The sequence below is a fragment of the Grammomys surdaster genome, unplaced genomic scaffold (assembly GCF_004785775.1).
Source record: "Grammomys surdaster isolate TR1022 unplaced genomic scaffold, NIH_TR_1.0 255, whole genome shotgun sequence".
Classification (NCBI taxonomy): domain Eukaryota; kingdom Metazoa; phylum Chordata; class Mammalia; order Rodentia; family Muridae; genus Grammomys; species Grammomys surdaster.
Genome location: NW_021604696.1, coordinates 4,021,917 through 4,037,341, shown reverse-complemented (window position 1 = coordinate 4,037,341; position 15,425 = coordinate 4,021,917). Strand labels below are relative to the sequence as shown.

Genomic DNA, 15,425 nt, shown 5'->3' with positions numbered 1-15,425 from the left:
AATAACAAAGTTGTAGATTACTAACACAAGTATATTTATAATACTGATTTTTTTATGCCATCATTCATTTTTTTCACAAGTTACTGTTGTGTTTATAAAAAGATAAAGAGAGGGGGAGTATGTTCTATGGAGGTGTAGTCAGGTATGGGGGAAGGGTGTGCCTCAGCAGGTCCATGATAAAGCATCCCTTCTGCCTGATAGACCAGCCACAGGACGGTATTGGGTAGAATAGAGTTTATTAAGGGCATGGGGAGGGGAGTTAAGAGGGTAGCCAAGGGAGAGAGAGAGAGAGAGAGAGAGAGAGAGAGAGAGAGAGAGAACGGGAGAGAGAGAGAGAGAGAGAGAGAGAGAGAGAGAGAGAGAGAGCCCGGCCATGAGCACATGGAGAGAGAAGGGGGGTGGGGTGGGGAGGGAATGGGGAAAGAAAGGGGAAGAGAAAGCAAGAGTAAGAGAAAATAAGAGAGGGAGGAGGGGGCAAGCAGCTCCTTTTGTAGTGGGTCAGGCCTACCTGGCTGTTGCCAGGTAACTGTGAGGCATAGCTTAGAATGCTAACAACTGTGAATCTACTATGTGACAGCAACTTCTCGAAGTACCTGAGATGTGACTGTGATCCTAAGTGCTCCTGTCCCTCTGCTGCTCAGACGTGGAGAGAGGGCTATATGGACAGTGTTAGATAAGTAAGCAGATAAAACCGTATCTGTTAGGGATAATGTGCCGACTGGAGAAGGGAGGGTAACGTACAGGGATGGGACTGAGCCTACCTGCAGCTCTGGGAATCTCACATCTGGGGCACTGTCTTGCTGTACAGCCCAGGTTAGCCTCCAGCTTGCAGGGATTACAGATAGGCACCACTGTGCTCAACTCAGAAGATATTTTTAACATCCAGGAACATTTTCACTGATAGTGAGCTTAAGCAGAGATTGGGAGGAGGCTAAGGAAAGAGGCATGTGAAGAGCAAACAAGGTAGCCCCTGACCTTGGGAGATGCTTCCTTGTTTACTCTGATGAGCTATTGGAGGTTTTCGAAAGTTTATGGTACAGTCTACTGTGTTTGAATACTGTACTGAGGGTCCATGGGAGAGGCAAGACATATGCTTGAGAGAGCAGATGGGGCTCTGCGGTCATCCCCGTGAAGACTGACCAGATGATGGTGTATTGTCCAGTCAAGATGGATTCTGAGGATAGAACTGGTACTTATTAATGGATTGTATCTAGGGTACAAGAGTGAAAGAGTCCAGGGTGATTTTAGGCTAGGTGCCTGAAAATTATCTGCCCTCCTGCTTGTGAAGCCAAAGTAGGCACAGCAGGGAAGTAGAAGACAAAAGATTTGCAACCTGCACCAAGCAGGAAGAGGAAAGCTTTCCAGAAGCACTGAGGGATTTTTCTTTTCAGGGATCCCATATATTTTCATAAAGGAGCCTGCCCATTCCAAATCATGCTCAGTTTAAGGTCGTAATTTATATAAGGAAAAGAGCATAGACACGTCTTTAGACAGGAACATACCTGTAGCAATTTAGTCTGGAAATGCCTTCTATGGGTGCTCAACTTGTGAGACATTAAGACAAACGTATTTAAAGATACCTGCTATTTTACTTTCCTACTGCTGTGATAAAACTCCATGACCAAGGGAACTTATTAAAGAAACCGTTTAATTGGGCTTAGATACAGAGGGTCTGGGTCAGTGATGGCAGCAGAATATTCCACTAGGAATATTCTTGAGTCTTTTCAAACCTGCCCACAGTGACACACTTCTTTGAGCAATTCTCAGTGACGGAGGACCAAGTGTTCAAGTGCCAGAGGGGGCATCTCATTCAAAGCACAGAGGCAGATGCTATACCACAGAGCTATGTCTGAAGCCCCTTTTATTTTTCCTTTTGACAAGGCGCTTGTTGAAGCTACCCAGACTAGCCTTGAATTCACACAGGCCCAAGTTACACAACCCTGTCTCAGCCTTCAGGTTAGCATTAGACCTGAGACCTGTCCAAGCTCAGACTTTCAAGTCTACAAAATGTTCAGATTTCACGGTTGTGTCGTTAGATGACAGTGTTGAATGATACCAAGATAATCAATCCACCGTTCATTGGTATTAAGATGAGTTCGGGGTGGGGTTGGGGGTTGGGGGACGGGACTAGAAGCCAGCCTTACTTAAAGGGCTTGTCTCTGTTCAGTATCCAATGGCTTTGAGTTCTGAGTAAAGGATATAAATGAACTTTGTTTCCCATTTTCTGTACCCTGTGCATTGAGAGGACAAAACAGAACTTTAAGTAGATGCGGCTTTGCATTTCAGCCCTACTGACCTCTACAGCTTCTGCCATATGAGCCTATTGAATATCATCCGCAGAGGATTTAAACAAGTTATGTGCGAAAGTAATAATCCTTTCATAGGAAAGGCGAGACAACACAGATGCACTTGGCTTCTCCTTATTTGGAGCTTGTGGTCCAGGCTTTCCCTGTCCTCTCCGGAGCCCGCCTGGTCACCGGACAGGTCGGACTAGTAGAGACTGCCCTCAGGGCATACTGGATTGTCTCCTGCTCTCGCCACGTCACGGGCTGCACCCACTCCATCCTTGCAGTGAATCGTGGGTGCTGGGTGGACCGGCGGAGGCCCTCGGTGCGCCGGGGCAGGGTCCCCCACCCTGGCTGCTGGCGGCTGCGCCCGCGCCTGCCCTTGTTTGGCCGCGCGGCCTCGGGGGTGGGGAGGTGGGGGCGGTGCCGTCCGCGTCAGCGGCGCCCGCGGTGACGGCGACGTGCGGCCCGCGCCACTGCTGCCCGCGGACGCCGAGGACCCCCGGAGCTCATGGCCCAGGCGAAGATCAGCGCCAAGGCCCACGAGGGCCGCTTCTGCCGCTCGTCGTCCATGGCCGACCGCTCCAGCCGCCTGCTGGAGAGTCTGGACCAACTGGAGCTCAGGTGAGGGCGGCGGGGACGCGCGCGGCCAGGGGCGCGCTCCGGGTGGGCTCCCCTCCCCCGGGCCGGAGGACCTGCGAGCCAGTGCGGCTTGCAGAACTTCCAGAACCTTCTGCCGTGTCCTCCTCTGCCTTTAACTTTCCTGTTTCCAGGAGAGAGGCAGCAGGTTGGTGTGGTCCCCCCTCTCACCACACACTGTAGTAAGTTTCTTGGCCCTAGATCACTTCATAGTAACAGAGAGTAAAGAGAAAACAAAAATCCAGGACTGCCCCTCCTGGGGACCAGCGAGAATCAGACTCCCGGGGGATGGGGGGCCGCGCGAGGTACCGAAGTTGGATACTATCTTTCATGCTCTTAAGCAAAGCACGTGCGGTGCCCTCTGCAGTCTGTCCCTGTTTGCTGTGCATTTAGAAGACACGGCCGACACCTTGGAAGTGCCAGTCGCAGGCCTGAAAACACCAAAGGCTGGAGTCACACTCTCCCTAAGATTCTGTCACGGGGACAGCCTTGTAGTACAATTTCTAAATCATGACTACTGCTAGCAAATGCTGTGAACACTTGGTTGGCTTTAACCACTTATGTGTCTGGTGGCGCCCTTGTGTGTCTGGTGGGAACGTTAACGTCTCCAAAGTCGTGCAAGTTTCGATTGTGTGCAGGTGTTGTTCCATGAAAATCATATCAAGACGCCCTAACACACTCCGTTCCCTAGTTTTCTCCAGGTTCTGCGTAAGCAGGAGGATATGAGCCAAAATCTTAGAGTCTTGTGTGTCTTCATCTGGCTCCCTGCATCCACCAAACACAGGGAAGTGCAGTGTTTGCTACAAGTGAGGCGTTCATTGTTATTACTATTGCTATTAGAGCCAGAAGATGATAAAAAAAACTTTCACAGTCTGTGGAGTAGCCACAAGAGAAGCCTCAACCCTATGTTCCCCAACCCGGAGGGAGACAAAGGGACCTGCGCTGAGAAAAGGGCCTCAGCCCTAAAGCTCCTCTGAAGAGAGGGCAATGGTCTGTGAGGTAGGCTCTGACCTTTGACAGTATATGCTCAACTGCTCCGATTTTTTTTTTTCCCCTTCAAAGGCTTCAGGAAGTTGTTACTCTTCTTCAAGCTGAGTCATTGTTCTGAAACTCTAATCCTGCCCACGTGCTGAGTCCGCCCTCTCCTCCTTGGGGGGGGGGGGGCGCTTGAAATTCTGGGGTTTGCATAGTGTTACATTCTAATGTCTGATTACTATCAAAGGAATCCTGATTAGGGTACATAAGCGATTAAATTATATTACTTATTAATAAGATTAACAGTTGTGCTGAAGGGGGTTTATTACTATGTTTAATGGTTTGAGGCCTTTACCAGTAACTGCAAATTTCTGTAAGCCTTGTTTCTCCCTTAAAAATGTAATGCACACTTAGAAGTAATTATGGCAGAAGGTGCAAAGAAATGAGAGATATGCTGCCTCTTAAGGTTTGAGGGCCCTTTTTAGAAGCCACCTGGACAGTGCCACAGAGCACGACACTATCAAAATTAGACTTTTTAAGTATGGGTAGAGAATAGATGCTGCTCCTGTGACTTCCCTCAGCTCTCTTAGTGTAAGTGTCTGAGGAGAGCAGTGGTACTGTAAATCACTGGCTTGTAGCCAGTGCGCATCTTCCATTCAGTTGAATGGGTTCTGTGAACAGCAAAAAAACCACTGTATCCTCGTGAAACTGAAACCACACCAAAGGCTTTGCTTCCTTCAGGATGAACCGACCTCTGGGGTGTCTAAAATGCTTTGAAATGTTTAGCCCTGTTTTACAAACTGGTAACGGATGTCATTTGTTTCAATGGCTTATAATATTAACTACATCATCTTACATATAAAAAAAAATTTTTTTTTTAACTACATCTCCTCTCCTACGGTACTTTCTCTAAAAAGATAATCCTGTCCTTTCCAGTTTTTCCTGACCAGTTAGTTTATGGGGATTCTGTGCTTGTCGAGGCTAAGTACCTTCCTTTTTAGTGGTTATCCTAGTTTATAAATAATCCACGTTAGCATCTGTCTGTAGCCTAGGCCTCAAGTCTCTGTGGAAGTTACCACTATCTGTATTACACAGATGAGAAACCGAAGCTCAGCTATTCACAGTGTGTCTCAGTCCGGTGCAGCGGGCTTCACATACGAACATGGCAAGACAGGCTGCTTAGATCAGCGCCATGTGTCCTGGTCTTGAATATCACTTTTCAAACTGTCCAGCTGACATATGAATGAATATGATTTTACAAAAAGAGAAGAAAATCAATTTAGCCTTTGATTCAGTAAACCCTGAAGACCTAGACCATGACAGTTATTGAGAAGCTTCTAGAAGCTGTGGGTCATAAGGAAGCTGTTCGAGGGCTGGGGTTTGGACATTGGCCAAGGAGGTATAAATGAGTGGCAGGACTTTGGGAGACTGGCTGCTTACGCATCTCCCCAAACCGATCCATCGCACAGTGACCAGCTCCTTTCCAGTTCACTCAGCCAGGAAATGATTCCAGCAGGGGCCAGGGAAACGAGCCACCCCCAACCCCCACACTTTGGTTTCTTACTGTTTAAGGTTCCTGTTAGGATGTGCCAGTGTTCCAGAACCCACAAAGCAAGTTGACACCATATTTAATTTGGAGTAACAGTCTGTAATTTAGAAAGAACATTTTTTGTGTACACTGTAATTCTGAATCTTTACAAAACCCCTGGGAGAGGAGGGCGTTATCTTTTAGCAGTGAGAACTCTGGGCTGTGATGGGACTTGGTTGGAAGGATGTTTGTCTAGCATGTTCATCACCCTAGGTTTGATCTCTGGCTTCAGAAAACCAGCATGGTGGTCCATGCCTATAGTTCAAATCCTAGAGTCATGAGGATTTGGTCATCCTGGGTTACACAGTGAGTTCTGTGTTAGCCTGGGATACAGGAGACGCTGTAGGGGGATGGCGGGGGTGGGGGTGGGGGAATAAGGGACTAGGACTAGTGCCTTGCCTTGCTAGTCAGTGGTTTATTCACAGTGAGTGTGAATGAAACACAGCGTTTTGGTGACTGGGAAAACCAATTCCTGACGGTATCGGATGTCCAGGGTCTCACATGGAGCCTGGTCTATGAGTTTAAGATTGTGTTTTAGAAAAAGTTTCCTTCACATAAATCCATGGAGATGAGTGGCTGCCGCCTCCCTGTTTACGAAAGCATGTGATTTTGTCATTGGCAAATGAGCCTGCGTTCATGACAGTAAGCACAGGATGACTGCCATGAAACCAGCGCATGCTGACATCACATGTATCGGTTGACTCATGCTGAATTTCTCAGTCAGTTCGGTCAGTCAAGTCACCTTGCTAAACTCCAGTCCTGCTTTGCTTCATTTGTTCGGCCACAGCAGAGATCTCCTTATCATTGGTGTCTCGGGGGAAGGAAATTTCTGCAAAGTCAGTTCCTCACACAGCTGGTGGGTGGTTTGCAGTTTTGTGAGCTGCTGGTTAGGGACGACTGCCCGCACCTGACATTTTATATTTCCACCGCCACGGCAGGCTCATGAGACACCTGCAGGCTGGGAGACAGGCGGAGATGCTCCAGTTTTATGCTTATGAAAATTCTTACTACAATGCCTCTGCCAAAGCCTGCTTAGGGTGCTGTGAAATTGTCTAGAAGCTCCGCCCAGTCAGCTGCATTGTGAGGGTGTGTTCTTTTCCAGTTCGAACAGGTAACACATGTTGGCTGTTCCTTGGATCCTAGTCCATTCAGAACTGCCAACAAGAGAAGAGTCATCACCTGAGTTTATTGAAATTGTGTTTATATATGTCTATCCCAACTACTGGAGAAGTGATAGAGAGGCAGGCAGTATTTAAGGTTCAGTCTCTAATGCAAACCAACAGGAAAGCTACGTCGGTAACATTTTGTGAATCGAGTTTTAAGTACAGCGATAGTCGATAAACAGTGCCAATGGTCTTAAACAAGCCAAGCAATGAAGAATGCTGGCTTAGTATGCATGAAGCTCTAGGTTCCATCACCAGGACTGACAAACCAGGCATGGGCTATGTTTGTAATGCCAGCACTCAGGAGGGAGAAGCAGACAGAGCAGAAAAGTTCAAGTGTATTCCAAGCTAGCTTGAGCTACAGGAAGAGGTCCTGTCTCAAAAAAGAAGAGGTAGGTGTGTGTGTGTGTGTGTGTGTGTGTGTGTGTAACAAAACAGTGTTGTCCTGGCTAGTTTTAAAGAAAACGACACAAGTTACAGCCATGTGAGAAAAGGGACTCTCATTGTGAAAATACCTCTATTAAGATGAAGCTGTAGGGAGCTGGAGAGATGGCTCAGAGGTTAAGAGCACTGCTTGCTCTTCCCTAGGTCCTGAGTTCAATTCCCAGCAACCATGTGGTGGCTCACAACCATCTGTAATGGGGTCTGATGCCCTCTTCTGGCATTTGGGTATACACGTGTATAGAATACTCATATATATAAAATAAATAAATCTTAAAAAAAAAATCAAGCTGTAGGCAAGATCTCCACCTTCCTAATGCTGCTGGAACCCTTTCATACAATTCCTCACGTTGTGGTGACCCTCCCACCCCCACAAACATAGACTCTTAGTTTTGCTACTGTTATGAAATGTCGTATAAATCTGTGTTTTCCAATAGTTTTAGAGGACCCCTGTGAAAGGGTTGTTTGATCCCTAGAGGGGCTGTGACCCACAGGTTTAGACCAATTGCGTTAGGTCTTTTCTTTTTTTAATTAGTGATCTGTGTGTAAGAAAGCAGTGCATTGTGGGTGGTGCCATGCTTAGGCTGGGAGTCCTGGGTCAGGCTGAGCAAGCTGTGAATGAGCAAGCAAGGAAGCAGCATTCCCTGCGGCCTCTGCGTCAGCTCCTGCCTCCAGGTCCCTGCCCTGTGGCCTCTGCGTCAGCTCCTGCCTCCAGGTCCCTGCCCTGTCTCAGCACCGGAACTTCCTGATGTGATGAATTGTGATATGGAAGAGTCTGGAAAACAAACCCTTCCCTCCCCAGGTTGCTTTTGGTGATGGTGATGTATCACAGCAATAGAAACCATGATTAAAACAAGCTCCAGAGGAGGTATTAATCTCCTTAACCGAAAGGAAGGGGGAAGCTGTGAACAGTTTCTACCCAGGGGAAAGGGTTTGCTAAAAGATCCTATGTATAAGGAAGAAAGCTGTAAGAGCAGCAAATGAAAGACCCATGGTAAATAGAAATATGTATCGCACTGGCAACTTGTATTATGTATAAAGAAGTTTTTCTGATGCTCCCCGCCCCCGTTGCTTGCTTGCCTACTTGCTTGCGCTCTCTCTCTCTCTCTCTCTCTCTCTCTCTCTCTCTCTCTCTCTCTCTCTCTCTCTCTCCACACACACACACACACACACAAACACACACACCCCACCCCTGCTGGACATCATACCCAAGGTTTTACAAACTGAAGTGCATTCTGTATGGCAAAGCCCTATCCCTAGCTCAAAACAGCCTTTTTATACACAGATGAAAGGTGTTCCCCCCCCCCAAGGATGTGTCCCTTTTCATCTGTTGTGTTAGCTCCACAGACTCACTGCCTTAACCGATTACTGTAAACGAGCCCTTTTTAGAACAGCCCTCATCCCTCAGTCATCTCACATTTAATACGAGCTCGAGTGTTAGAATGGAATCTGGTCTGTGAGCATCTGTGCATCATTTCTCTAAACACGGGAGTCATAATTAGAGTTTCTAATTATAGACATCTCTCACTCGTGCCAGCTGGGCCTCCTTTGTACCTACTGGGCTCATGTATCTGCCGGAGGACAGTACTGTAATCCAGGGGAACTGGGGGAAGCTCTTGCCCTGCCTTATGTTGTGGCCAGGTTTGTTCATACAATTACTTTTACTGGTTCTTAGAGACAGGCCGTGAGTGTCACAGTGTCACCCCTAATAGCTGCATGCTATTTTGGGGGTTGACAGGTGGGTGATGGGGATGAGAATGGGGGGGTCCTGGGGTCCATGGCCAGTGGTCTGTGTTAGAATGCCTGCCCGTGGCCTCATGCTCTGAGGTCATCTGTCACTATTTCTTTACAAAAGCTGGAAATGTGGTCACTTTAACCTGTAAGAAAAGTGACCTTGAGAGAGAAATCTCTTACATAGGTGAGATGTTCTTCTTTTGCTTTTCATGATTCAAATGCCCTAGGTTTGTTCTCTGCATGCAATAAGTGTGTGTGTGTGTGCGTGTGCAGTAATGAATAAAGTGTTCTATGTTATAATCCGGGTTTTACACCAAAATCTTTAAGAGGCTTTCCCTGTAAATTTGAGAAAAGGCAAAAACCCCATCCCTGCAGCTGTCTAGTATAGAACCAGAAGGCATCAGTCAGTGCCATAAAGAGACGACAACTGTATTAAAGACACAAAGGTTGTTTTTTTTTTTAATTTAAGGATGGTATGATCATCTAAGAAGAAATGATAGTCACGACAGGACAACTGTTAGTATTTAATGCTATCGATACTGCCAGCTGTAAGCTGAGCCCGCAAAAACAGCACGTCTCAAGCGGTAATAATTGACCAGACTAGAAGTGTAATTACAGTCTTCTGCAGCGATATCCACCAGGTCTCTAGAGCACTCAGAAATCCATAAGGCTTCTGTAAAGAATATTTAAAAGCTAATAAATAATATATAAAACTGAAGAAAACGAGGGCTGGAGAGATGGCTCAGTGGTTAAGAATACTGATTGCTCTTCCAGAAGTCCTAAGTTCAATTTCTAGCAACCACATGGTGGCTCACAACCATCTGTAATGGGATCTGAAGCCCTCTTCTGGTGTATCTGAAGGAGAGCAACTGTGTACTCACATAAATTAAATAAATCTTAAAAAAAAAAAACTGAAGAAAACAAGATGTAAATTAAATTACATTGTCATAAAGGATGTCAAATTTCCCCCCATTTTAAAAAAAGAAATCAAACTTTGTACAGTTTATATGGAGGAATAAATATCTATGTTATCTTTACAGAAGATTTTGGGGGAGGCTGTTCTACCAGTTATTGCAGGGGATGGAGCCCACAGTGCTGTAAAGCAGGTGAGCCGTGAGGATAGCCAGTGTACTGACGGGAGAGGTTTAAAAGTGCACTTTGTATAGGTAGCACAGGATCTGATATAATGCCAGAATCTATTTTGGTGGACTAACAAATACTAGGAAGGTAAAAGTATTACAGAATATGGGAAAATACTATGACCAGAATATGAGAAAGGCAACTAAAACTTCAAAGGTATAAACTCCACACAAAGCCACAGTAGGCTAGAAACTCTTCCTATCTTCAGGAATCAGAGGCAGGAAGGCTAGCCTGCAGCATGCTGGGAAATCCTGTTGCAAAATAATAGTAATAGTAGCAGCAGCAGCAGCAACAACAACAGCAACAACAACAACAACAGGATTTGAGAGATGGTTCAGTGGTTAAGAGCACTGGCTGCCATTGTAGAGGGTCTGGTTTGGTTCCCAGCACCTATCATAACCATCCATAACCCCAGTTCCAGGGGAGTCAAAGCCCTCGTCTGCTCTCTGAAGGCACATATACAATGCACTTGCATGCATGCAGCTAAACCACTCAGGCACATAACAACAAATCTGTAATTAAGTAAATTGAGGCTCCCTTAACTGGGTAGGCTAACATATGCAGGATATCCCAGAGCTTGAGACTGAAACAGAGCACAGGGCCACCCTGGGTAATACAGTTATGAGTTTATCTCGGGGGGCAGGGGCAGTATCTCTTTGTCGAGGGCCATCCTGAACAAAGCTCACAGGGCAGTTGATTATGGCTTATTGTGTCTGACCAGTAAGGAGTCAATGTGTTGAGCATACAGACTCCGGCTCAGTGTAAGCGTGAGTGGCTGTCTCTGAGTGGTCAGAGTGAAGAGAATCAGACGATCTACACAAGACACAGAACGCAGCAACGATACCCAGGAACCAGGTGGTTCTGAAGAGTAAGTTGGAGAGAGATCAAGAGGGAGACAGAGAGAGAGAGAGGGGCGGATACAAATTCAAAATGCAAAAGAACAAACACAGATTTTTAAAGAACAAGTCCACATAAATGAAAATGGGCTCTAACGTTGCCCTCAACAGGAAACAGCTGAGCAAACAGGAGCGAGAAAGAATAGCTCGTGCCTGAGGCCCAACCACTGAGTCAGGAGGATTGCTGCAAGTTCTAGGCTTGCCTTTGACAAAACAATTAACACCCAGGGAAGAAATTTTTTTTTTAAAGTTATACCATTTACTTTTCTTCCTTCTGAGACAAGGTTTCTCTGGTAGCCCTGGCTGCCCTTGAATTCTCTCTGTAGACCGGGGTGACCCCAAACTCAGAGGTCCACCTTCCTCCGATTAAAGGCACGTGTCATCTCACCTGGCAACTGAGTGATACATTTTTTTAAACAGCACTCTTGCTGTCCTTCATACTTGAGCTGATTTAGACGGCAGCTGAGGAAAATGAACAGGAAGGACACTGTCCCTATAATGACCGTCTTGTTCTGCCAATTCACACAGGGTTGAAGCTTTGAGAGACGCAGCTACTGCTGTTGAACAAGAGAAAGAAATCCTTCTGGAGATGATCCACAGCATCCAGAACAGCCAGGACATGCGGCAGATCAGCGACGGTGAGGGCTGCCTTGTGAGCCTAGGGAGTCTGGGATAAGCTTGCCTGTCTTCGTTCGGTGTGCCTAGCCCCATTCAGCATTAATGGCAGCTGGAGTGGCGGCTGCGGCTGTCATTCCGCTGTCTGTCAGTGATCTTCGTTTTAGTGTGCTTCCCACACTGGCAGGGGTGGTGGGAGAAGGCCTGCGAGCTCCAGCAGGGCGGGCAGGTAGTATGGCCTTGCAGCTCACCTCAGGAACACAGCCTTTTACAAGGTCCTGGACTACAGGTACAGTAAACGCTGAGTGACTAGGTGAAAGTAAAGACGGATCAGGACGATCTGAGGTGTGGCAGGCAAATGCACTGTCACGGTCCTCTGAGCAGGAAGGCATCTGGAGAGAGTGGGCTAATGAGCCGTGGAAATAAGCAGCTCAACTCCCAGACCCAAAATGCTCTCCATCCACAATGGGTCCTGCCCAGCCTGTCTATTCACCAGCGTGATGAAAGACCAACGGGTTAGAGAGTTCTGGAACGGGAAAAGAAAGGAGCTGTTGATGGTTTTGTGTAAATCTTGAAATGTTCCCAGAGTTCATGGCCACCACAGCTTCCGGTCACTGGCAAAGATCACACTCAGGGTCAGCCTGAGTATGTCTGCAGGGGAGAAGGCCAGGACTTGCTGGGGAGCCTACTGGCCCTCTATTGTCATTGTTCCTTCTTGGCTGACAGTGGGTAGTGTGTTCTGGCAAACATGCACGGGCTATGTGCAGCGTCAAGCCCCTAGTGCCCCCACCATGAGCCCTAGCCATCCTCCTAACTAAACTGTGCTTGCTCAGTATTTACTCCATCCCAGCTGTCCGTGCCTCTGGCTTGTGTGGACATACAGACTCAGGATGATAGCTGGCCCTTTCTGTGTGAAGACTTCCGGGGAAGGAATTCTCCGCTCTGTAATCCAACACTTCCTTGGCTATGCTGATATGCTGTAGTATTTATGGCTCTTACCTTTCGAAAAATTCACAGATGTGCTTGCAGAGAATAAAGATAGTGCAAGTGCACGCCTCGACACTGCTGCCTCATACTGACTGATGTTTCGTGTTTAGGAGAAAGAGAGGAACTAAACCTGACTGCCAACCGTCTGATGGGCCGGACCCTCACTGTTGAGGTCTCAGTGGAAACGATCCGAAACCCCCAGCAGGAGGAATCCTTAAAGCACGCCACGAAGATAATAGACGAGGTAGTCAGTAAGTTCCTGGATGATCTGGGGAATGCCAAGAGCCACTTAATGTCACTTTACAGTGCGTGCTCCTCTGAGGTGCCACCTGGGCCGGTTGATCAGAAATTTCAATCAATAGTCATCGGTTGTGCTCTGGAGGATCAGAAGAAAATCAAGAGGCGCCTGGAGACTCTGCTGAGGAACATTGACAACTCCGACAAGGCCATTAAACTGTTAGAGCATGCTAAAGGAGTTGGTTCCAAAAGCCTGCAAAACACCGACAGCAAATTTAACTAGCCTTCAAATCCACAGGCCCTTACAAAAGATGTAGAAAAGAAAACTACTATTTTAAATAGCTCCGTCTTTATGTTAGGCATAACCACTTAATTGATACTGGTAATTATTTCAGTTGGGAAGTATTCCAGTGTCAGCAGACACACCAATAACACTTAACACTAGGAGTATTTCAGTCACCTACTTTGACGTTTTGGACAGTGTTCCCGTCTTGAACTGGACTCTAGCACTGTATATCTAACTTCTGAAGATGCACGCGCAGTGTGTGTGGGGGGAAATAAAACGGGTAGGGGCAGCAAAAATACCACTGCCCTTTCCTTGACTTCAGCACAGGGTACCCAGACCCTGGGGCAGTGCACTCACACCACAGTGTGAACAGAGCACCCAGCCCTGGAGCAGTGTACTCACAACCCACAGTGTGCCTAGAAGGATAAACACATCAGAACTTCACCCTGCATGTTCTCCATGTTTTGGGCATCTGTTTTCTCTATGCAGCTCATACCATGTAATTTTAGGTGTGCGTGGAAGCATGACGAAATATGAGGAGCCTGCCTTCATTTTACCACTGTGAAGCTCTGGGCCCCCCCCACCCTGTGTGCCGCAGGGCATCTCTCCAGGGCCAGGGCTGACTGCCTTTACGTGCCGCCTTGAGCTCATGCGTGTGCAGCGGGAGCACTTACCCAGCCACTTCTCTGTGGACAGTTGGGTGGTTTCAATTTGTTGCTGTGACTTCAACATACTTATGTCCGCTGAGCTCTATTCGGTTCTTGGTCTTCTTTGTATAAAATTCCATTAATGGGTTCATCGGGCCAAAGGATATATACATTTTCATGGCCTAGAAACATATTTCTAAACTTTTATAAGTTATATCAATTTGTACTGTCTTCAGTAATTAAAAGAATCCATTTCGCTGAACTTCTAGCACTGGGCATCATTTTTCTACCATCAGACTACAAAGCCCTCTATTTCATGGGTCCCTTGTTTCCTAAGAAGGCCGGCTAGCATGGTCATCTTCCTGAGTTCTAATTAAAAGTAAATATGCTGGCGATGCACCAAGCCCTCAGCTACTCGGACCTCCTACATTGAAATGAACCATTTCTAACTCAACTTCTATTGGGACGTTGACATTTTTCATACCAAAGACAAAGTCTTATATGGACTGTTATCCATGTGGACATTACTGAGCTGAACTTTCTGTCCCGAAATGCTAAGTCTCGATGGAAAGCTGTCCCAACCCGAGGCTAGCAGGCTTGATGCCTGTCATCCGGTCCTTCACCAGCTTCTTAATCTTTAAAAGAGTACACATATTTCCCTTAGGTTCTCAAACGTCAGCGTCTGATTCCCTTGCACCCTGGTAAGATATGCCCAGCTCTCCAGTTCACTCACCCCGTACCCATCCGAGTTTCCATCACAAAGTCTGCCCACCTCCTTGACCTTTGTATTTCCTGCAGCATTATTTTTCATTCCCTCCCCCCCCCCCCCCCCCCCCCCCCCCCCCCCCCCCCCCCCCCCCCCCCCTGCCTATCCCCCCCCCCCCTCCTCTCTCTCCCCCCCCTCTGTGTGTGTGTGTGTGTGTGTGTGGTATACACCCATACCCACAGAGACCAGAAGAAGGCATGCGATATCCTGGAGTTGGAGTTACAGGCAGTTGTGAGTTGCCCGACGTGACTGTAGGACAGTCTTCGGCTAGCCCCATTAGTTCTGCTTCCCAAGACTCCTCTCTACAGACCTTGCTCTTATGAAGCTGCTCTCTGCCTTTACTGTTAAGGACGGCTCTGTAGTGTGGGAGCTCGCAGGACCTACAAGAGATGCTGGGAGCAGCCCATGCAGACTCATCTACGATCCGCAGAGTGGTCTTTAGGCTTCCGTGTCCCCCGGGGTTGTCAAATGGGAGCCGGGGGAGGCTCGGGCCACAGTGGGGAAGATGCTAGACTGTACCACAAATTAACCACTTAAGCTGTGGTTCTCAGCCTTCTTGGGACCTTGAGGGGTGGAGCAAGAGTTCCATCGGGCTCAGGCTGCAGGGGCAGGGGCAGGGGCTCCAGAGAAAGCCTGACTCCCTGGGAGGGGAGGAGTAGAGGGTGTGAGGCAGCTCCAGGGTCTACATTAGAGCAGCTAATACAGTATAAACAAACACTCCAAATCCAATATATTTTATATATATATATAAATTGTTCACAGGAGCATGAAGTACAGAATGGAGGTCGGTCCATGCCCTCATTAAAGTGTTTAGACTTCACCCTAGAAGTGATTGGCTCATGGGTATGATGGTACAGGCCTTTAATCTCAGCACTTAGGAGGTAGAAACAGGCAGACCTATACTGAGTTGAAGGTCAGCCTGGTCTACATAGTGAGTTCCAGGCTAGTCAGGGCTACGTAGTGAGAAGTGGTCAACTCTTGTGGAGTTTCATTTTCCATGATCATTATTATCTCTTATGAGCCTGG

General features: G+C 47.4%; 1 protein-coding gene across 1 annotated transcript; it reads left to right on the top strand.

Annotated features, from left to right (window-relative positions):
• The first annotated feature begins 2,796 nt into the window (after positions 1–2,796).
• Positions 2,797–13,895, top strand: Bag2 (BCL2 associated athanogene 2). Its single transcript, XM_028775458.1, has 3 exons — positions 2,797–2,909; positions 11,390–11,499; positions 12,574–13,895. The coding sequence occupies exons 1-3, from the start codon at positions 2,797–2,799 to the stop codon at positions 12,981–12,983; spliced, it is 633 nt and encodes a 210-aa protein (XP_028631291.1). The 3' UTR covers positions 12,984–13,895.
• The last annotated feature ends 1,530 nt before the right edge of the window (positions 13,896–15,425 follow it).

Bases quoted from the DNA above. Each gene is read 5' to 3' on its own strand.
- Bag2 (XM_028775458.1), top strand. From the start codon at position 2,797: ATGGCCCAGGCGAAGATCAGCGCCAAGGCCCACGAGGGCCGCTTCTGC. The intron at 2,910-11,389 runs GTGAGGGCGGCG...CAATTCACACAG, and splicing joins CTGGACCAACTGGAGCTCAG to GGTTGAAGCTTTGAGAGACG. The intron at 11,500-12,573 runs GTGAGGGCTGCC...TTTCGTGTTTAG, and splicing joins CATGCGGCAGATCAGCGACG to GAGAAAGAGAGGAACTAAAC.